Consider the following 24,124-nt stretch of genomic DNA (forward strand, 5'->3'; position numbering starts at 1 on the left):
AAGGTTAATAAGGATACTTAAAGGTTGATATTTATGTGACCTAAGATGTTAATACTTATATAACTTGGAGAAGTATATATTTATTGAAATCAAGTATGTTGATTAATAAAACCTCTTAATTAATGTGTTTGAAAAAAAAAAAAAAACTAAGCATAGCCTAAAGAGTCAAGGGTGAACCAATTTATTTTATTTTTATCCACTTACTGTAAATAATTTATTCAATCTCCTGTTTTCTAAAGCCACCTACACCAACATTGGCATGTAATAGAGACCAAATGAGCCAAATCACAATTGAATTAATATTTGAATTTTTATATAATTAAATAAAAAGAGTTAAACATTAATGATTGATTAAAATATTTGACGTGAAAAACATACATATATAATCCATGATTCACCATACAAATAATTGTAAGTACTACTACATGCTTACGTACATAGTTGTAAGTGTTGTTGCACTTGTTAAATTGAATTTAGGTTAAATATGTCTTTTGGTCCTCATATTTATACTCAATTCTCAACTGAGTCTTCATATTTTTTTTTGTCCCAATTCAGTCCAAATATTTGTTAAATTGAAACAATTAGACCCTCTCCGTTAATTTTGAACTAACACCGTTTGCAAATGATTACGTGGATATAAACATTAATAAATTATTTATATTCATTCAATTACGTGGCAATTAAACCTTCTTCTTCCTTTCTTTCGTTAATCCGTTAAGGCCTTGAGTACAATAATTTCTGCTTTTAATCCACTCCAAAAACCTTTCCCTCTTTCCCTCTGCTTTCAAGCTCCTCACCAGAGAAACATAACAGAAAAAGGAAAACACCAGAACCACCCCATTACAACCTCCACCCCAACTCACGCATCACACTATCATCATCTTCAACTTGCTCTGCACAAAGCCACATAAACAAAATCCAATCACAAAGAAGAAAGACCAATTTCCAGCACCGAACACACACTTATCATTCCCAATCTCAATCCACAAAACATCAAACAATAGAAGAAACTAGTTAATAAGTCAATAAGTGGCATTCAAAAATGAGAAGAGGGGAAAACGGGTTTAGTTTCCCGACACAACATAGTCATCGTTTTCCAATTCCAGTAGAAGAAACATCAATCAACAGAGCTGCATTTAAAAAAAATGAGGAGAAGAGGACCCAATGCAAGTCGTGATCGAGGAAGAAGATAACCCCTCTGGTGGCCGGCTTTGTTAACGGTGGAGGACATCGATGCGATGTCCAGCGACGAACCTCGCCGCGACCCGTGGCGCTGGTGGTGCCCTGGTTCGAGGCAGCCAAGCTCACTCAAAGCGGCGATTGACGGAGGAGGAAGAGAAGACCCGACGCCAGGGCTGGTAACACTTTCGACGGTGGACGGTGGTGCGGGCAGCGTCTTCGGCGGCGATCGCTGGCGGCTGGTCTCGCCAGTGAAAGGGAGCACGCGTTCCAGTGAGTTCATCTTCCTCTCGCGCGAACAGAGAGAGAGAGGGCGAGGACACCACAGCCGGCGGTGGTTCCGGTGGAATGCGGTGTCGCCGGTGACACCGAGGCTGAAGAAGGTGTGGCGCGACGGTTGGATGCGAGGGAGTGGCGACGGCGAGCAGTTCCGTCGTGGTGGCTTCAGGGGATGACCGGCGATCTGAGAGTGGCGCCGGTGACGCTAGGGCTGGCCGGACGGTCATGGTGGCTGGCTGGGTCAGAGTGGCGGCGTGCGTGCAGTGGAGGTCAGCCCTCCTCCAGGTTTTGTCGAGGGAGAGTCTCTCTTGGGGCTGAGAGAAATGGTAGAAGGAAAAGGAGGGAGGGACTTGGCAGAACCCTGATTTCTGAAATTGGGTGGGATGCTTGGGCTGCCAGACCTGAGCTAGGGATTTAGGTAGTATACGTGTCACTTAAATCATTTTTTTTAAAATAAAAATTCCACATAAAGAAATCACTTAAAATAAATAATTAATATTCATTACAGATCAGCATAATCCTAACGGTGTTAGTGTCAAATTAACGGAAATGACTTTTTTGCTTCAAATTAACAAATATTAGGATGTAATTGAGACAAAAAAAACATGAGAACCTATTTGAGAATTGAGTACAAATATGAGGACAAAAAGACATATTTAACCTTGAATTTATGTCTAAAACTAATACATTATTATCAATTTCTTCTTCTATTACATATATGTTCAAAAGTTTTCCATTTTTGATGCAACAATAATAGTTGAAATTCTCTTATACTAATAAAAGATTTTTCATTTCAAGTTTTCTTAATTAAAAAAAAATATTTTCACAAATATATTAAAACAAATGACAGATTATATTTACACATCTCACACAATACATATTTTAATTTTAAACATATAAATTTACACGATGAACTACTAATGTAACAATATTAAATTTTGCAATTATGCTTTTCATTATTAAAAACCTACTATATCCATTAGTTTTCAAAATATTACAACATAATTTGAAATTTTAAACATTGATTTACCTTATTTTAAAACCTCCTTTAAAAACTAAATCCATGTTTTAAAAAAGTAAACATAACTTTAAAATTTGTTTCCTACTTTGAAATATTAAACTTTGTTACCTTATTGATCTCTACTTTAATAATTAAATTCTTACTTTCAAAATTAAATCATTTCTTAAAATATATATTAAAGAAATTATAATTTTAGTTCCTACTGGAAACTTACTTTAAAATGAATAATTCCTGGTTTTAAAATTTTAAATCCCAATTTTAAATTATAATTTCTACTCCAAAGCTAGACCCTATTTCACATTTTGAATCCACATTTTACAAAATTATAATTTTAATTTAAAATTATAATCCCTATTTTTAAATTTAACTTCGTACTTTACAATATTAAACTCATACTTTCTGGTTGGCCCCCAACAAGAGTAAAAGTAAACTATGAAAATTCTATAGAATACACATTCAAATATTAATAATTTTTTTAATATTTTTTATTTTCAAAATTCAAATTTAAAACTATACCTAAGATATAAGTTTAGTACTACTCCAACTAAAAACTTATGAATATCTTTTAAAATATTCAATATAGTGCGAAATTAGTTTGTAATATAGATTACTTCATTCGACATTAAATATGTATTGTTAACAAAATTATTTAATGAAGAGTGATACCAAATACTCTAATTAGTGCTTAAACAGTTTAAGTTTACAATTACTCTTAAAATAAAACGCTAATCCCTATATTTTTATCATTAATTAAAATATTTATTTAAGATTTGTCCATCTAAACTAATAAAATCATTTTACTTTTCTATTTTAATATAGTTTTAGGTGAATTACTTGTTACATCTTTTCCACTTTATTATTATACATCATTATCCTTTCTTTCTTATTATAAATAATTTTTCCTTTTTATACTAATTAAATTAAAGAAATAACATAAAGATAGTTGTACCACTTGGGCCAGACGGGTACCGGACCATGACGATTTGGACTCGCCACCTAAGGCTAGTTTTTATTGTTTTAAATTTATGGATTTGACGAAGAATCATCTGAAAAAGACATGAGCGGATTACTTAAGGCGGAATTAAGATAATAAGTGATTAGAGCCATTAGATCGAGATTGGATCGTGATTAAGATTACACTAATCTCATACCCATGACAAAAACTATAAATACAGATCAAATGTGTAAGGTAGGTGATTCACATTAATGACACATTTATTATTGTCCTAAATTTACTGTGCAGACTGTACACTGACTTGAGGGTCGAAGAATTTTTGACAGGTATCCGACAACCCTACTTATAAAAATGTTCACAGTGACTCGATTTCGCAACCAAAACAATAGTTATTTTGGAATATAAAAAATAGCAAATAAAAACATTATTAAAGAAATGCAGAATTAAAGAAGAACCTAAGAGAGTAATTAGGGGTATTATAGACAAAGCATGTCGGCACTTGGGTTGGGTGGTTGATTTGAGTGCACATGGTGATCTTATTGTCAGCGAAACGGACGGCTAATAAATGAGTGACTACGTGTTCCTGTTGGCCTATTTGGGGACAATTCACTCTTTTATGCCACACAATTCCACTACTTTTCATCTCTTTCGTTTTCATCTACTACAAAATACGACTCATATATTAAATGATGCTATATTTTTACATATCTATTTTGGGATTTAGATTTGAGATCAGGGTAGAAAAATTTGGAAATAAATAAGTTAAGAGTAGAAGGTGAAATTATTTGATTAAGGAAAAAAATGTAAAAAATATAAAGAAAGTAATTACAAAATTACAAAATTATTTTTATTAGTATAAATTATTTTACTTAATCATTAAATCATAATTTTATTATTAATAATAAAAATATTAATAATAATAATATTATTATTATTATTATTAATTTTTGCTATTAGTTGTTATAATTAATTTTGTTAATATTTAATATGTATTCACTTTTAAATTTAATCCTTTATTTATTTACATAACTGTTGAAACAAATGAGGAAGTGACAATGAGTTAGTATTGTAAAAATGGGTCGTGCAATCTCATCTATCCATTCTGGTTTAACATGGGTTGATTACTCAATGAGTCAATTTAACTCAGCTCATTTATTAACGAGTCGAAAAAACTTGAGTCTGATTTGGTTAAACGGGTTAGTTCACTATTTACCTAAGTACAAGTTTTTTTCTAATTCAAATCTAAATAAATTTCATTCCAAAATGATGTTAAATTTCAAAGACAATTTAAAGCAAAAAAAAATAATATAGTCCAAATACAATAAAAAATAATCTTAAACTCCAAATGTAATAAAAAGTCAAGCATAACAAACAAAATTAGGTAGATTGACGAGTCAACCTGACTCATTAGAGATTCAATCCGTGTAAGTCAGGTTCTTAATGGTCGGACTCAAAATTTCCCGTATTTTCAATTAAAAAGAATAACATTTTTTTTAAATTCAAATCTAAATAAATTTCAATCCAAATTGATGTTAAATTTCAAAGACAATTTATAATAAAAAATATAATACAATAAAAAATTATCTGAAACTCCAAATATAATAAAAAAGAAAGCATAAGAAACAAAATTAAGTGGATGACGAGTTAATCTGACTTCCAACGGGTTCAATTCGAGTAAATCGAGTTCTTATTGGAACCAAAAAAATTTGAAATAAAAACATAAAATAAAAATAAATATAATCAATCTTTCATAAAATAAAATTTATTTACACAAAACGAAATAGCAAAAAATTATATAATTTTTTGTATTATATATATATATATATATGTTCCTGCGGTGGTTGTCTCCGGATCTTCTCACACTGTTCCCTACTACTAGCCGTCCGGTCCTGCACTTCGTGTTCGATTGTCTGTCGTCCCAGGGCACGCCTTCAGTTGAATCCGGCCGGGTACCTGCTAAAGGCACTCCGACGCTCAAGTCAGTGTTCGATGTTTTAATATCAGAGATAGAGATAGAGAGAGAGTGAAATAAATGTGCATTAAATGTGTCTGTCTACCTCTTACCTTTAACTTATATTTATAGTTTTCTTCGTGGGCCGATGATTAGTGAAACCTTAATTACGACCCAATCATAGGCCCACCACGGTTGATTTGGTCTTACCTTAATCTTGCGTGTTTACCATACCTTAATCTACAACCTCTGCCGATCGTCCGCGCCGTCGATCTTAATGGGTGATTCTGGTGAAAAATTGATGCGTCTTGAGCTGATTCTTTCATCTGTTTGGGTTTAAGGTGTCGTTCGTCCCGGGTGCTGTCTTTGGACGTCCGGTACACAAGCCCCGTAAGCCCTCAGCAACTTTGTTGCTGTAGGGCTTTTGGAGGTAAGAAACAAGAAGAGGTTTGACGCCGGTCGTAACTTTCTCCCGGTACCCAGTGTCCATGTGAATTCTTCAAGGTTTTTCTTACAAAGGGAGGTTGCGCCCGATGATGATTATCGGCCTGCGCGCTATGACGAGTAAGTCATGCAGACACGACAGGCCGCTGCTAATTTCCTCCCAGCGTCGTATCGTGTGCGGCAGCTCGAAGGTAACCGATGAGGTCTTCTCGGTTACCGTCCGCTTACCCGGGGTCTGCGGTTCTGCCGAGATGACGACCCTTTGTGGATCCTGATTGTTTGTCCTGTCGGACCTCTACGTATATATATATATATATATATATATATAATGTTTTTCTTCTAAAAATATTTCTACAAAATTTCTTGCATCTCACACCTTATATTAAGTTCGTCTTGATTGTTATAATTTAAATTAAATTTATTTTAAGGATTTTATTTTTTTAAAATGCAACTCACAAATTCATAATCTTTTTATCCCATGATTACTTAAAATTTCAATGGATTTAATTATGAGTGTTGTTAAAATAGAAATTAACTTTTAACAAAGAGTTAAAGATAATTATAATTTTTACTTGAGTCAATTTATAAAAGTTAGTTAAGTCAAAAAAATTAGTTCAATTGTTTGTTCACTGATATACGGGAAAAAGTGGATGTTCAAACAAGGATATCATGACATATCCATGTAACATTCATTTACAAGATGAGTCAAAATGGAAATCAAAATAAATAGAAAACTTATTAAATTTAGACGTATTTGACATCTTATAAAACAAATGCATTAATTGATTGGAAGATTACAATCCAAGAACTCTATTATACCATCTAATTGGATAATAAAGGCTTTGAAAGATCCAAGAAAGCAAAAATTTTAGAAAGATTTTGCCACACAAAAAATAAAGTAAAGTGATATGAACAAATAGTTGGAAACAAAAATGTTACAATGACATAAATGATTTGAAGCAATACATACACCAAACTTTAGTAAGTCCATTTTGGTCTTAGTAAGAAAAAGAGGGGAGATTAAATAATATTTTAAAACCATTTTATAAAACAAAGTTGAATGACTATTGTAAGAGATAGAGGAATGACAATAATTATTAACACGTATATGTTTAATATAGAATAATATATTAAAAAAGTCAATAATAATAATATAACATAGTCGGCTTAAAGTCCAAGCAAGTAAAACTTTGATTTTAGGTTTCTTAGAAAAAAAAAGGTTTTAATTTTTTTTGTCATTAAGTTATAAATTGGTGTTCAGTTTAGTCTTAATTTTTAAAAATGTAAACCTTTGGTCCCTAAGTTTTAAAAAATGTATCAAATCAGTCTCAGTCGTTAACAGTTGGGATTGATTTTTTGGTAGATATATGGGTGATCTGAAATATTTGCATGCTTACATGATACAAAGTTGTCCTTAGATGCTTTTAAACACATACTTCTCAGCAGCTTAGGGACTGATTTGATACATTTTTTATAACTTAGGGACCATTTACATTTTAAAAAACGGGACTAAACTCAACACCAGCTTATAACTTAAAAGGATTTAACCAAAAAAAAGCTATTAAAAAAAAGACTTAAAAAAATTTTGATACTAATATATTTCTATTAAATTAAGTGTAAAATTATGTTTAAGAACAAATTTAATTAAACTATTATGAGGACAGTTAAATTTTATTAGTATTAAAAATAATATTTAATAAGTTAATAACTTTTTTTCAATAAATATTTCTTTTTTACTCTCTATAACTTCTCATATAGTAATTATACTCCTTGACTCTTTTTTTTAAGATTAATTCAATATTTGAATTTGATATATTAGTCTGCAAAAGGAAGGAAAAAGGAAAAAATCTTTCTTATTATTTTTGAATAAAAGATGAGAGATATATACAAGACAAAATCTATAATTATGCTATTTTATTCCTATAACTACTCTAATATGTTACGATAATAATGTAACATTATTCTTGTAAATCAACTATTATGGATAATAATGACAATATATTCTCTCAATAATCTCGGGATATGATTTATTTTCTAACACTCTCCCTCAAGTTGGAGAGTGAATATCAAGAACTCCCAACTTCATGATAGAGAACGCTTCTTTTCCTAGTGGTTTGGTGAACACATCGACAAGTTGTTCAGCTGAAGGTACATATTTAGTTGCGACTAAGCCATCTTGAATCTTATCACGAATGAAGTGACAATCCATCTCTATGTGTCTAGTTCTTTCATGGAAAATCGGGTTAGCTGCAATGTGTAAGGCGGCTTTATTGTCACAATACAACAATGCCGGTTTAGGATGCAATATCTGTAAATCTTTCAACAATGATCGTGACCAAGTCAACTCACAACAAGTATCAGTCAATGCTCTATATTCAGCTTCTGCTGAGGATAAAGAAACCGTCTTCTGCCTCTTTGTTCACCAAGAGATAAGGGAAGATCCCAAAAAAACACAATAACTTGTGGTTGATTTTCGAGATACTTGGCAACCTCCCCAATCTAAATCACAGAAAGCACGCAAAGATAAATCATTTTGTGAAGGGAAAAACTGACCTTGACCTGGGTTATTTTTCAAATATCGTAGCACGTACATTGCAACTTTCATATGAGGCTTGCATGGAGCGTGCATGAATCTGCTCAGTATGCGTACCGCATAGGTGATATCCGGACGGGTAATTGTCAAATAAATTAAGCGACCAACAAATCGCCTGTTTATTGACGAGTCCTTTAATAATTCCCCTTCATCAGAAAGCTTTATATTTTGCTCCATGGGAAAATCCACGGGCTTAGCTCCAAGATACCCACGATCTTTAACAATTTCCAAAGCGTATTTTCTTTGTGATATGAAAATACCTTTCTTAGAACGAGAGACCTCAATAACTAGAAAAAATTTAAGATCACCCAAATCTTTTATCCGAAAACGATTGTGTAGAAATTGTTTAAGATTGGATATTACAATAGGGTCATTACCATTTATGAGAATGTCATCAATATAGATCAACAAAGTTGTAAAAGACTTGCCTTTTGTACATGTAAGCAATGAGGAATCTGCTTTTGATTTAATAAAAACAACACTTTGAATAGTTGTAGAGAATTTGGCAAACCATTGACGATAGGCTTGTTTTAATCCATATAAGGACTTGTTGAGGCGACACACAAGATTCTCCCCCTGTCGTTGAAAACCAGGAGGAAGGGACATATAGATTTCTTCAAAAAGATCACCATGAAGAAAAGCATTATGGACATCAAGCTAATGAAGAGACCAATGTTGAGCAGCAGCCAAAGCTAATAAACAATGTACTGTAACCATTTTACCAGTAGGTGAAAAAGTTTCATGATAATCGATACCTTCTAGTTGGGTATATCCCTTTGCAACTAGACGCACCTTATATCGTTCAAGAGAACCATCAGATCTGCACTTGATTTTGTACACCCAACGACAACCAATAGCCTGCTTTCCAAGAGGAAGAGTGGTGATGGACCAAGTATTATTGGCCTCTAAAGCAACCAACTCAGATTTCATTGCCTCTTGCCAATGAGTGTGAGAAACAACTTGATCATAACATGTAGGTTCAATATCATTAGTAATAACGACAATAAAAGAACGATGTTGAGGTGTGTAACAATCATAAGAGATAAAATTGCAGAGAGGATATCATGTACAATTATTTGGAAAAGATGATGGGGATGACAATGGGTCAGGAGACACTACCTGATTGCAAATATAATTTCGCAAAGCTGCAAGAGGACCATGAGATCTTTGAGAATGACGTAAGGGAACCATAGGTGGGAAAGTAATGGGAGGCACAATTCTGTTTTTTGTAGGTGCTGGTTGAGTGTACGAAGGACTCTCAGACGGAGGATTATCTGGGATAACATTAGGTTTGACAGGGTCTAGGGTGGTTGGAGGAGTGTCAATGGATTCATACGGAAAACTAGCCTCATGGAAGACAACATCACGACTAGTGAAGACTTGGTGAGTCTCAAGATCATATAACTTATAAGCTTTTTGGCCAAGAGGATAACCAAGAAAAACACATCTTTGGGCACGAGGAGCAAACTTAGGAGAAACATGAACATTAGTAGCATAAGCAAGACATCCAAAAACTCTAATGTGTGAATAAGAAGGGATTTTACTATATAGGCGTTCAAAAGGTGTCTTGTGTGAAAGAAGAGGTGTGGGCAACCGATTAATTATATGAACAGCAGTGGAAACACATTCTGCCCAAAACTGTAAAGGAAGATGAGCTTGAAAACAAAGAGCTCTTGCTGACTCAAGGATATGTCTATGTTTGCGCTCAACAACCCTGTTTTGTTGTGGTGTGTAAATGCAAGAATGTTGGTAAGTGGTTTCTTGTTGTGTAAAAAAATCTCACAGAGAAAAAATTCCTTTCCATTGTCAACTCAAATATTGGCTATATTGGTATTAAATTGAGTTTTGACAAAAGAAAAAAAATTGGTAAGAAGATGTTGGGTTTCACTTTTATGGTGCATGAAAAAAACCCAAGTAAAGCGAGAAAAATCATCTACAATGGTCAAAAAATACCTAGCACCAGAAAGAGAAGGAATTTTATATGGTCCCCAAATATCACAATGAAGTAATTGAAAAGGCTTAATTGAAGAAATGGAACTACTTGAAAAAGGAAGTTGTGTCTGTTTTGCAAGAGTACAAACATCACAAGTTTTATTTTACTCTAAAGAGAGACTTAACAAAGTTTTAGCCATGGAGTCTAATCTAGATGGAGATGGATGTCCTAGTCGTCGATGCCATAAGGTAGTATAAGTGTTTGAAGGAGGAGATGACTTGGTGACATGGGTTGCTATGGATTGAACGGGAGTTTGTGGCTTGTTGGATGTCATTGCAACCAAGTAAAAGAGTCCGCCTTGCTGTTTACCCAAACCAATTGTCATCCTCATCATCAAATCCTGCAAAATACACCCAGAAGGAAAAAAGGTTACTGAACAGTTTAAATCTAGTGTGACTCGACTTACCGACATCAAATCTACTTTGCAAGATGGCACCCCAAGCACTTTTTTTAAATAAACAATTGGGCTCAAAGGTAGATTGCCAGTAGAGATAATTGGGGCATGGTCACCATTTGGCATAACAACTAGTGGTAAAGAAGTGTTTTCTTTACTGTTAACAAGCAAGGTTGGTGAAGAAATAATGTGATCGGTAGCCCCACTATCAATTATAAGTTTGGGTGATGACGAACCTGAAGAAACATTGGCGTTGTTGGCCTTAGGATTAGCTGATTGAGATGATTCATTACCCTATATAATAGACAACATTTGTTGGAGTTGCAATTCAGTTAATCCATGCATTGCAGACTGCATATGTTGCATCATTGGAGTCGCTGTGACAATATTAGCTAAAGACTGATTACTCCCATTGTGCTTAGAGTTAGCATTCTTGGTTGCTCCATGCTTTGGGTGTTCAGGAGGATAACCATGTAACTTCCAGCATGTGTCTTTTGTACGATGATCTCTATCATAGTGAGAACAATGCAATGACTTTCGATTAGATGAATTCAGACGAAAAGAAGAGCCTTGTTTGTGTTGAACAGCAAGGGCTACTGATTCATTTTTTTTGAATAGCCATGGCTGAAGCTTCTATTGTGTCACGTACGATGCTCAAATGTTGCTATTTTTCTTCTTGAATGAGGAAAGAATAAACTTGTGTAACATCAAGCCATGGATTCATTAAAAGGAGTTGGCCACGAATAACACTATAAGAGTCATTCAACCCCATAAGAAACTGCATCAATTTGCGCCTTTTACTGTCAGCTCCACAAGTGCAGGTTGCATTACTATAGGAGCCTAACTCATCCCATAATTTTTTAGCTTCGTGTAATAGGTTGTAATTGTCATTTGATCTTGAGCCAAGCAAGCAATTGCATTTTTTTCATGTTGTATATTCTTCTAGTCTGGCCTCAACAGAAGGTGTTGGGAAAGTTCCATCAACAAAACCCAATTTGGACTTTGCATTCAAAGATATGACCATGGCTCTGCGTCAAATCGAATAGTTGTCTCCATCTAGAGGTTTGAAAACAAAAACCATTCCAGGATGGTCAGAATGATGGAAAGAATAAGAACTATTGGAATTTGATTCATTGCTATAGTTAGCCATGAGAATAAGGATAGAAAAAAAAATTGAGCATAGGATTACCATGTAAAAGGAAGGAAAAAGAGAAAAATCTCTTATTATTTTTGAATAAAATATGAGAAATATATACAAGAGAAAGAATCTATAATTCTGCTATTTTATCCCTATAATTACTCTAATCTTTTACAATAATAATGTTACATTATTCTGGTAAATAAACTATTATGGACAATAATAACAATATATTCTCTCAATAATATCGAAATATAATTTATTTTCTAACATAGTCAATACATATTAATTTATTTTCATAATCTCTTAAGTGTTTGTATGTTGCTCATGTCTTTAAATATACATTTTAACAATTTTTTTATTAGTAAATACAAATGTCTTATTCTTAAGTTTGTTTCTCAATAAATGTCATATTCTTAAGTTTGTCTCTCAAATCCTTGAGTGATCCCCGATAACATGATGTATTTATGTAATTAATTTGTTATATTAGATTTATGTAGGATGATGTTTAGGGGTAACGATGCAAATCGACCTAGTTGGTTTAGACTCATCCAGCACTTAGTCCTACAAATTGAGAAACTTTAAACTATTCACATAGTGATAAAATGATAATCCAATATTTTTCATCATATTTATATCCATAATTTAACATGCATAATAAATTCTTGAAATTTTAATGCAGAAATACGTAACACTAGTGTTTTCAATTCATATAAAAATTTGAAACATCCATGCATAAGAAGAAAAGTAACTAACATACAAAAATGCAAGAATATGTTTTATACAAGTCGTCGTTGAATGCTGGCCTATTCAGGCTAATGACCCACCTAACTTTGTCATCCTTAATGATGTCTTTTGAAACTAAGAATATAGAGTAATATCTTCTTTATAAGGTGTAATTGTTATCTTGTCATGGAAAAATTAGTGTGTTGCTAAAAATTTATAGTAAAAGGAAAAATACATTTATTTAAATTTAAAATTGCATGTACTTTATGTAGTAGTTCTTCACTAAGAAATTGGCCTATGATGTCAAACCAATCGTGATTTGGTTGAAACTCAAAATCATTCACCAATTCATTGATCATTGAATGTAGCTTTACACGGCTGCACAATCTCTAAAAGAGTTAATAAGAATATCTTCTTTCAGATTATGGCCTGTCATTCAGAAAGAAGAAAAAATGAGTATGTTAACAAGGTGCTAAAATAAGAAAAGTTCATCAAGTTACCTATAAAGACTATCTTATTTATGCGTTTCTCTTCCTTTTCCCACTTGCGAGATGGAACAATCTCATATAGTTCCCTCACTGCCTGCAACATTTTCATGAACATATGGTTTTAAAATAATACAGAATAAATAAATAGAAAAACCTATCTATCAGGCAATGTAACTCCTCTGCATTCATCTCAATCAAATAGCATGCATATAGGATATTAAATAGATTAATTTATCAAATCTTTCAGAAGCATTTATGAATGATATAAACCCTTTAATCAGGTTAGGATCTGGTGTTTCAAATCCTCATGCTTGCAAGAGTACACAGATAATAAAATCAATCTGAAGAACATGAATAAAGCGACCAAAGTCTAACACATTGTATTAGCACAAGAAAACATGTGGAAAATCTAAATCGTGTTAAGTGTAATTTACCTGCAAAGTATGCAGTTGATCAGAATTTTGAACACTTAACACTCCTTTGCAACGGTATACATCCATATCGTATTTCTTCTCCCAGAGAATCTCCTCAAGCCATATTCGAGTCTATCATGGTTGTAAACAATATATAAATAAAAGACAAGACAGATGGAGGTTTATACAAAACACTAACTTGAAAAACAGTGAGTTCAAGACAAAATTTTGACTTATATGCGTCACAGGAAGCAGGAAACAATGAATGGACTTCGATTAAAGAGTGCAGCAATTTTATGCCTTGAAGAAATAAATGATTTTGCTTCTAGTGGAGCCATAACGGAAACATAATCAACATATTTTGAACAAATAAATGCCCGACTTTCCTATCTTTTTGAGAGAACTTTTAAAAATAAGTGACTATGATAGGTTTGATATAGTTTACAAAAGAAGGTAGTTAGTACAGTTATAATTACATAACTTAACAGACTATTATAAATAGTTCTAATAGTCTTATTAGGAGGTGAGCAGGGAGTTTATTTTGGGGCTTTTGGAGGAAAAAGGGAACTAGGAGAGTTAGGGTTCTCTTGAAAGACCTTTGTTTTCTGCTATACTTTGTTGTTGTGTTCCTACCACATTGGTAGGACAGTTCTGTTCCGAATAAAACATTCAAGAATCTGTCTTGGTATTTTCTGTAATTCTGGGTGTTCTATCAGACTATTTCCTAAATTTAATAACAAACAAGCATATAATTTAAGTGCTAACTATATAACAAACTATGATAATACTAAACTATAAGCTACAGAAAAAGGGAAAACTGTATATGTGTGAGTGGAAGCATCTAATTCAAAAGATAACTTAATGAAAATGAGAGGAACAAATCTTAGCCATACCCAACTATACATTGATGTTTGAGATTAATGTTTAAAGTCACATGATCATCCCAAAAGATCATATTTTAAACTTAATTATTCCGGTTAAGATTTAATGGTCAATAAAGAAGGAAATATTGTTATAATCAGTTATCTACTTTTACCCTATACAGCTTATTCTAAAGAAATAATCACTTAACCTTGCTAGCTTTCAGAGTGAACTTTGAAACCAAACAATTATTTCCTAAATTCAAGCCTAAAGCCTATCACAAACATGCACAGAGCAACCACTAATTCTTGAATAATCTACAATGATAATAGACTAGAAGCTGTGGGAAAAGGGAAAACTATATACATGTGAATTTGTGGCTGCATTTAGTGAAAACAAAAAAACTATTTTTACAAAGGAGGAGCAAATCTTTGTCATACAAACTATACATGAATGATTGAGATTAATAGCTAAATCACATGAGCATCCTAATCTTCTTTACATTTTAAATTTGATCATTCATGATAAGATCTCATGGTCAATATTTGTGCCTCTTACAGAAACAACTTTCTTATGTGATGGGTCTCATTGGATATATACCTTATCAAGATCAATCATCTGTGTCCCAGAAATACATATGGTTCTCACGCCACTATCATGAAGCTTTTTTGTAGACAAAGAACGACTTTCTTCTAACAAAGTCTCTAAATGTGTGGCACGCTAAAAAGAAGAAAAAAAAAAAAAAAAAAAAAAAAAAAAAAAAAAAAAAAAAAAAAAAAAAGAGAAGCAAAAGTAAGTATAGTCACATGGAGTGGAAAGAAAAACCAAGCATGAAGAGCAAAAAACTATGTATTATATTAACTGCAGTATCATAAGCTTGGCGATTCAATATCCTAGACAAATCAACTTGACACCGAACCGAATGTATTATCTCTGCAAGGGAGTTAATGTTATGTATTTCCTCCTCAAGTTTCTCCAGAGCTCCAGAGCTCTCTGCAGATACCAAATCAACCTTGTTAAGAATTATAATGTCCTGAAACAAGTAGCAAAAATGATTAGCTCTTCAATACCCGATTCCACTAAATACTTGAGCTAGATATACCACACCAATACCATACCTAAATCATTAATATAAATAGGGGTACAAGATCAGTATTATACATAACAACTACTTAAGAGTCTCAAATGAAATATATATTTTAGTGTTTCCTCTATATTTCCCCCTTTCATCAAGCTTTGAAATTCTGGAAGGTACTATGGGAAAATGAGAAATATGTTATCAATAAGCACTAATAATCCAATATCCAGTCAATGTTATCAACAATTACCGCAAATGCTATCTGAAAATATGCTTCTGGAAATGAAGATGAGTCACGGTGCTCATCAAGCTGGAAGCGCAAATTTTTAGCATCCACCACCTAGTTGAGAAAAAGAGGCCATGCTTCACAAGCCATGATTTTATATACCAAGGAAATAATAACATCTATCATTATATAAGTGGAAGAGCCACATACACAAAAGAATGACTTTTTCTGGAGGCGACAATAATTAAAAGAATTTTAGTTCATTTGACATGGAATGAAACAGCTATAAGCATGTCTTATTATAGAGGAAATTAGAGCATATTCATGCCAAAGAAGGGAGACAAATTATAATAAAATACATCCAAAAAAGAAACTTACGGTGACTATAGAATCAAGCTTCACTTCTGATTCCAACTGTTCATCCAACCATAGAACAGATGCCAAAGGTGCTGGATTTGCCAATCCAGTGGTCTCCAGCAATATATGGTCAAGCCTAAAGACACACAATACAGAAAACTACTTAATCGAGCCAAAATATGCAGCAGAGTTGGCCCACTTTACCGAACACCAGATCAAATCATGATAAAATGAAAATAAGGTAAAGTGAATGGCAACATTAGGGGCTTGTCTGAAACAAATCTTTTCATAAGCACTCTAGAATTGAAAACTAAGCAAGAAAATGAAACTAACTTATTTATAAGCTCAAATTAACTAATGGAAGAGTTAAAAAAACAGATTCTGGAGAAGCTAATAAGAAATATCTTCAACAAATTAATTCAAACATAAACTAGTTTTAACTTATGGAGGAGGTGATTTCATTTTGCTTTCTTCCTTTTCTCTTTAAAAGTGTTCAAGGAAAAGTTTCTCCAAAACAGACCCAAAGTGATTCAACTGCTGCTTCAATTTTCCATGCCTCAAATGCACCACAAATATAGAAGCATTTCCTTGCTTTACCTTTCCTTTCTCTGAACAAGCTGCTCAAGTGCTTGCACCAAACTATGCTTGACTGTGCAACATATACACCCATTGGCAAGCTCAACCCATTCTTCAACAAGTGCACCCTTATCCCCTTCATTGATCATGGCTCTTTCCACGCCAATTTCCTCACCGAACTCATTCAAAATGACAGCAATCCTCTTCCCATGTTGCGAATTCAAAATATGATTCACTAGCTGAAACCCAATGATTCAGTCACAACATCACAATTCCACACCACAAAACACGAAAAACATCGTCACTATTCCAAAAGAACTAGTGCCAAAAAGCAACAAGAGCAACGCAACCAAAGTGAAAAAGCTCATAACTTTAAACTGCCCTATTGTCCGAAAATTGCAAAATGGATGATTTATTGTGAATCATGAGCAGAGAAAATGATGGGGCGTTTGGAATGATGATAGAAGAAATGAAAAGGGTTTAAAAAACTTACAGTGGACTTGCCTGCACCAAGATAGCCCGTGATGAGAGTGACCCCAACAGAAGATTTCTGATAAATGAATTCATCATTTCCTTGAATCTGAATAGCAAGAGGTGGCTCTTCGTCTTCCTCGTGCTCCATCTTCTTCAACTGGTTTATTCTACTTTCCGTGAAAGGCTTTTTCTTCTCTTTTCTCTTTGTTCTAATTCTTCGTGTATACTCAGTTAGCGTTTATAAACGAAATTCCGAATTTATATTCCTCTTCAACAATCATATATTTGAAAACAATTCATTCAAATCAAATAAAAAGAACAATTAATTGAAATGATTTAATATATTTCTTATTAAAAAAATAGCGTCTTCATTAATTTTAATTTCAGTTATTAAAAATGATCCAATTTATGTAATATTGAGAATAATAAATAAATAAATCATTTTATATTTAGTTACTTAACTTGGAGTATTGTAATACTATTGATTGATAGGGTTAAATATGTTTTTAGTCTTTATACTTTGGGGCGATTTTGGTTTTAGTCCATTTTCAAACTATGGTATAATTTAGTCTTTCAACTTTAGAAAACTCTGGTTTTAGTCTTTTTTACTAATTTTTTTAATAAACAATCCAAATGCTATAATGAAACGTGTTTGAAACAATAAATAAATAAAGTTAAAAAAAATTGGTAAAAAAAGACTAAAACTAGAAATTTCTAAAGTTGAAGGACTAAATTGTACCATAGTTTGAAAATGGACTAAAACCAAAATCGTCCTAAAGTATAGGGATTAAAAACATATTTAACCTTGTTTGTTTGATATGTATAGGAAATAAGTGAATTTAGTTAGTCATTTTAGGTGTATTTATATTTAGTTAAAAAATTAAATTGTGTTATTAAAATAAAAAATAATAATTTCTTATAAACATTCGGAACTGTCAAAATGGCTTAAAGAAAATGCAATGGGAATCTGTGATATTATATGAAATATCAGAGTTGGTAATATTCTTCTTTGGTTATATTTTACATTTTTTTTTAAATTATCTTAAATTCTCCTTCTAAACTTTGCAGTATTTTATATGTTTAAATTTATCTTAAATTCTTCTTTCAGTTTAATCTTTGCAATAATATATATTTTTGGGTGTACAATAGTTTATATTTTATGCAATTAATAAACTCTTACCGAATAAAAAACTTACTATATCTTAAAATATCAGTTAAATTTTTTTATTGCAAGTCAATTAATAATTTGGAAATACAAAAATTAAATTAAAATCATAAAGGTCTATCTTGTTAGCAAAGTATGATATGTTGATGAAGTGTTAATATGATAATGATTGATGATGCTTGTACATATTGTTATTAGATTCTCTTTCCATGACTCATTATTTTAGATGGATTAAAGTGTAAATCATGAGCTATTATCTAAGATTTTCTTAAGTATATTTTGTAGATTTTATGTTGTTTTTAACATAACAATAAATTATATTGAGTTTATAATTATTATCTCAAATTAGATCATACTTAAATTTTAACTAGTTTAGCTTATAATTGATAATGAATCATAAATAATTATTATTTCAAACTGTTTTGGAAATACTTAATCTTTTAAAAATAATCAATTATTTCATATAACAATGGATTATGTTACAGGTTTTTAAGAAAAATGTCACATTCTCTAATAATTTAAATAATTGATTATTTTGCTTCAAAATAATTTATGGATTAATGAAGAATATATTAATTGATTATATTTAAATATAATTGATTATATTTAAACATGATTAATTATATAATCTTAAAACTCTCTAAAAGATAAAGATATCTCTCATTCATTATATGTATTATCATATGTTTTTTTAAAAAGAGAACATTGTTATTTTCTTAGAGATATTATGAAAGTCTTATATTTTGGGAAAGAAGTACTCAAGATTCATCAAGAGAAAAGGTTATGTTATAGGTTTTTCATTATATAATTAGTCACAATATAGTTGATATATTTAGCCTTTTTTCTTGTAATTTGATTTGATTTTCGTGCACTAGTATCTACTTTATGTTTTTATTATTTTTGTAGATATTCGGAGTATTTTAGATGTAAGTGAATTATGATAATACTGACATCAAAACTAGTGATTTAGGTTTTATATTAGTTGACTTAGGAAGGATATATCGAATAGTCATTCATCATGACATCTCAAAAAAAAAAAGTGTTTTATGTCACTGATCCCATAGACATTCAAAGGTAGAACAATGCATGGTATTGTAGTGAGGCCCAAAAGAAAAAATGAGTAAGGCCCAATAGCCTAAACCGAGAAAAACAATGTGCTGAGTAATCCAATCTGAGATAAAAATATCTCTGCCATATGTTTCCAGACTTTATCAAGTCTTCGAGAATGGATAGAGAGAGAAAGGTGTTGAACGTCTTCTTTGAAATAGAGAGAACAAACGGGAGGCACGCCGGAAGTTCTTCACGGTGGATGATGGAAGAAGAAAAGAGATAGATCGAAGCAAGAACAGTCAGGAAAGGTAAGAAAAAAACTATCTTCTCATTTTTGTAAAATGTTGAATGTTCTGTGTATACTGTATGTTCTGAAACTTAAAATACAGAGGGGAAAACCTAACCTTATATAAGGTTAGGAAAGGGAAACGGGAAAAAACACACAAGGGCTAACAATCCATAACAGAAAACTAACTACAATAGCCTCCCCTTAAGCTGGATTGTGTATGTTTACCAATCCAAGCTTGGGAACAATAAATTGGAAACGCACACGGTGAGGAAGCTTCGTGAATATGTTGGCAAGCTGATCGTTGGAGCGAATCGAAAGGAGACGAAGAAGATTCGCTTGAATCTTCTCACATACGAGGTGACAATCGAGTTCGATGTGTTTAGTCCTTTCATGGTAGCTTTGGTTGTGAGCAATATGTCTGGCAGACTTATTGTCACAATAGAGGGCAGCAGTATTAGTGGTCTCAATATTGAGATCTTGTAGGATGTAAGAGATCCATTGGATTTCGCAAGTTGTTGCAGCCAGTGCTCGATACTTTGTTTCGGTGGACGGCCTGGAAACAGTACTTTATTTTTTAGTTTTCCATGAAACAAGAGAGGATCCAAGGAAGACACAAAATCCTGTTGTGGATCTTCTCGTATTAGGACAAGTTGCCCAATCCGAGTCACTGAAAGCTTTGATCTGGATATGAGAGTCAGCAGCAAAGAAAAGGCCTTGTGAAGGGCTAGCTTTAATGTATCTAAGCATGTGCTGCAAAGCCTGACAGTGATAATCAGTAGGTGAATTAACAAATTGACTGAGAAGATTAACAGAAAAGCATAGATCAGGTCTAGTGTTGGTAAGGTAAAGAAGCTTCCCTATTAGCATGCGATAGGAGTTAGGATTTATCAGATGATTTTCATTTTTGTATAATGAACTTGTGTCACTTAGAAAAGGAGTAGTGCAAGGCTTAGAACCCAGCATCCATGTCTCTTCAAGAATATCCAAAGCATATTTCCTTTGGCATAGGTGTATTCCTTTTTTATATCTAGCAACTTCAAAACCTAGAAAATACTTTAGTTCTCTTAGGTTTTTGATTCGAAAAGCATGATGGAGAAGAGCCTTTATGTGTTCAATTTCTTTAATAGAATTTCCTGCCAAGATGATATCATCTACATACACAAGGAGGGCTGTAAAGGTTGTAGAAGTTTTCTTAATAAAAAGAGAGTGATCAGATTTAGATTGAGTGTAATTATTAGACAGTAAAAAAGAAGAAAGCTTCTCAAACCATTGTCTACTAGCTTGCTTGAGCCCATATAGAGACTTGGTTAACCTGCAAACTTTTCCTTTTTCCTGAATATCCAGCCCTGGTGGCATTTCCATGTACACCTCTTCATTTAAATCTCCATGAAGGAAGGCATTATCTACATCAATTGATGTAGATGCCAATTCTTTGCGACAACAATGGCCAGGATTATTCTGACAGTGGTTAACTTAGCAACTGGTGAAAAAGTGTCTAAAAAATCTATACCTTCTTGTTGAGTATATCCTTTGGCAACTAGACGAGCTTTACACCTTTCTATGGTTCCATCAGCTTTATGCTTTATTTTGTAAACCCACTGCATCCAGTGGAGTTTTTTCCAGGAGGGAGTTAAGTTAAGATCCAAGTTCCATTATCCTGCAAAGCTTTAAGTTCCTTCTGCATAGTTGTAACCCACTCATGATGTTCCTTGGCTTCATTATAAGATTTAGGTTCTTTGTCGGTAGAAACAGCTAGGGTGTACTTTAAGTGTTTTTCAAACAAGGAATCATAACACAAAACACTGGATATGGGATAAGGGGTTTTGTAACTATTTTTGGTACATAGAGAATTAGATAAAGAGTGATTAACCTGATGAATGTAATCATTAAGATATCCAGGGATTCTTTTAGTTCTAGTGGGTCTTCTAGAATTGTCACCAGTATCAATATGATCATTACCAACATTTGTGCTATTGTTTCCTCTGCTACCAGGTTCCTGTTCAGTATTCACATTCTCAAGGAAATCTGGTTCCTGTTCAGTGTCTATATTCTCAAGAAAATCTTGATTTCCATTACAGTTGGCACCATACCAGAAATCATTAGGAAAAACAATTTCAATTTCTTTGTCAATGCAATTATGCTCATTATTCTGTTGATCTTTATAGGAAAAAACATTCTCATAGAATATAACATTTCTGCTTAGGAAAATTTCTCTAGTATTTATATCAAGAACAACATATCCTTTAATCCCATTTTTGTATCCTAAGAAAACACCTTTCCTAGCTCTAGAATCAAGCTTGTGTCTATTATGTTCCAAAGTAGAAGCAAAGCAAAGACAGCCAAAAGTTTTTAAATTCAAATAAGTGGGAGAAGTGTTATGCATCAATTCATAAGGAGTTTTACCATTAAGAACAGAAGTAGGAAGCCTATTTATCAAATAGATAGCATGAGAAACAGCATAGCACCAATAAGCAGTAGGAATTCCAGATTGAAAAATGAGACTTTGAGTTTTATTTAGTATATCTTGATGTTTACGTTCAACAATAGAATTTTGTTGAGGTGTTTCCACACAACTTCTTTGATGTTCAATACCATAGGAATTATACATGCTAGTACAATTAAATTCAGGACCATTATCAGATCTAAGAATCTTAATAATTTTTCCAAACTGATTTTTGATTTTTAGGATAAAATTCTGCAAAAGTTCTCTAGTTTGTCCTTTATTTTGCATCAAAAAAATCCAGGTATGTCTACTATAGTCACCTACTATGGTAAGAAAGTATTTATGTCCATGAATAGAGGATATGGAAATGGGTCCCCATATATCACAATGTACAAGATCAAAACAATTAGCAGAAACAGTAATGCTCTGAGAAAAGGGCAGTTTATGCTGTTTAGCATAATGACAAATATCACAGACAATTTTAGATGGCATTTGAACATAGGGAAAACTTTTACAAACTTTTTCTATGATTTTGTGTCCTGGATGTCCTAGTCTATAGTGCCATAGGTCATCACTAACATGTTTACAAGAAAGAACAGTTTTAGGAACATAATGCTATGTAAAAACAGGAAATGACTGAAGAGAGTAAAGGCCCTTGAAAACTTTAGCATGCCTAATCATCTTCAAGGTGGAACTGTCCTGAATCTGGCAAGTCTTAGAAGAAAAGGTTAGGATACAATTTAAGTCCCTTGTCAAGCTTTGAACAGATATAAGATTAAAAGAAAATTCAGGAATGTAAAGAACATTAAAAATGATAAAATTTTCAGAAAATTGGATAGTTCCAACGTGTTGGGCTGTAACCACAGAGTTATTTGGAAGTTTGACAGTTATGGGTCTAATTTTTTGAAAAGTAATGAAATATTTTCTTTCATGGGTCACATGATCAGTGGCCCCAGTATCAATAATCCAGGAGAAATTACCTTGATTATCTTCAGGAATGTTTCTTTGTACTTGACTAATGTTGTAAGTATTTTGTGTCTAGGTACTCTATGATTTTAAACAGTTTTTGCATCTGTTCAGGAGTAAAAACCTGCATAGGATTACTGTGATTTTCTTGCTGAATGGTTTGATTCTGGGTAGATGTAGAGTCTTCTTTACAAGCATTAGCATATCTCCGTTCATTTTGGCCTCCCCTGTCCTGATTGTGTTGACTGTTTTGATGATCATTCTTCTTGTACCATGGTGGAAAGCCATGTTTGGAGTAACATTCGTCAATTGTGTGGTTCATCTTGTGGCAATGGGAACATTGCTTCCCATAATTGGGATTTCTCCCCCTTCCTCTTCCTTGGCCATGGGATGGAGTGCCACGACCTTGACCTTTCCAATTAGGCTTGTCAGAAGTGTTGGCAAGAATTCTGAAAGAATCATTTTGGCCTCCCCTGTCCTGATGCTGCCTTTCTTGCTGCATTAGGAGAGAAAAAACCTTGTTGATGTTGGGAAGGGGCTCCATTAGAAGTATTTGAGTCCGGATAGTTTGATAGGTGTCATTAAGACCTTTGAGGAAGCAGATAACGTCTTCAACTTCTCTGTATTGAAGGGAAACTTTAGATAGATCACAAGTGCACGGGTTTCAGCAGGTGCAGTAGGGTATAGGCCTCAAAGATTCTAATTCCTCCCAGAGGATTTTTAAGTTAGTGAAGTATTGACTGATGTTTCGTTCTCCTTGCTTGATAAAGTGTAAATCTTGGAGTAAATCAGAGATCTTAAAATAATCTCCCTTAGAAAACCTGTCTTTAAGGTCGTCCCAAAGATCCTTGGCAGTGTCAACATAAAGAACGCTGTCAGCAATCTGGGTTGAAAGGGTCTTGATGATCCAAGATAGAACCATAGTATCACATCGTTCCCATGCTTCAAATAATTTGTCAGTTCTGGCAGGCTTAGTGATGCTGCCATCAATGAATTTTACCTTGTTTTTTGAGAGTAAAGCCCTTTTCAAATTTCTGCTCCATGATGAGTAGTTGGTTTCGGTTA

General features: G+C 32.9%; 1 protein-coding gene across 2 annotated transcripts; it reads right to left on the reverse strand.

The window, feature by feature from the left end:
* Positions 1-12,685: 12,685 nt before the first annotated feature.
* On the reverse strand, positions 12,686-17,390 carry LOC106755269 (COBW domain-containing protein 1). Of its 2 annotated transcripts, XM_014637382.2 has the most exons (9): positions 17,166-17,390; positions 16,694-16,911; positions 16,118-16,232; positions 15,764-15,853; positions 15,298-15,468; positions 15,036-15,155; positions 13,596-13,706; positions 13,174-13,255; positions 12,686-13,102 (listed from the first exon to the last, which is right to left on the reverse strand). In XM_014637382.2, exons 1-9 carry the CDS (start codon positions 17,292-17,294, stop codon positions 13,044-13,046), a joined length of 1,095 nt encoding a protein of 364 aa, XP_014492868.1. In that variant the 5' UTR covers positions 17,295-17,390; the 3' UTR covers positions 12,686-13,043. The 2 variants fall into 2 exon arrangements, with proteins under 2 accessions (XP_014492868.1, XP_014492869.1); XM_014637383.2 differs by lacking the exon at positions 15,764-15,853.
* Between the last annotated feature and the right edge of the window lie 6,734 nt (positions 17,391-24,124).

Source organism: Vigna radiata, unplaced genomic scaffold (genome assembly GCF_000741045.1).
Source record: "Vigna radiata var. radiata cultivar VC1973A unplaced genomic scaffold, Vradiata_ver6 scaffold_100, whole genome shotgun sequence".
Lineage (NCBI taxonomy): Eukaryota > Viridiplantae > Streptophyta > Magnoliopsida > Fabales > Fabaceae > Vigna > Vigna radiata.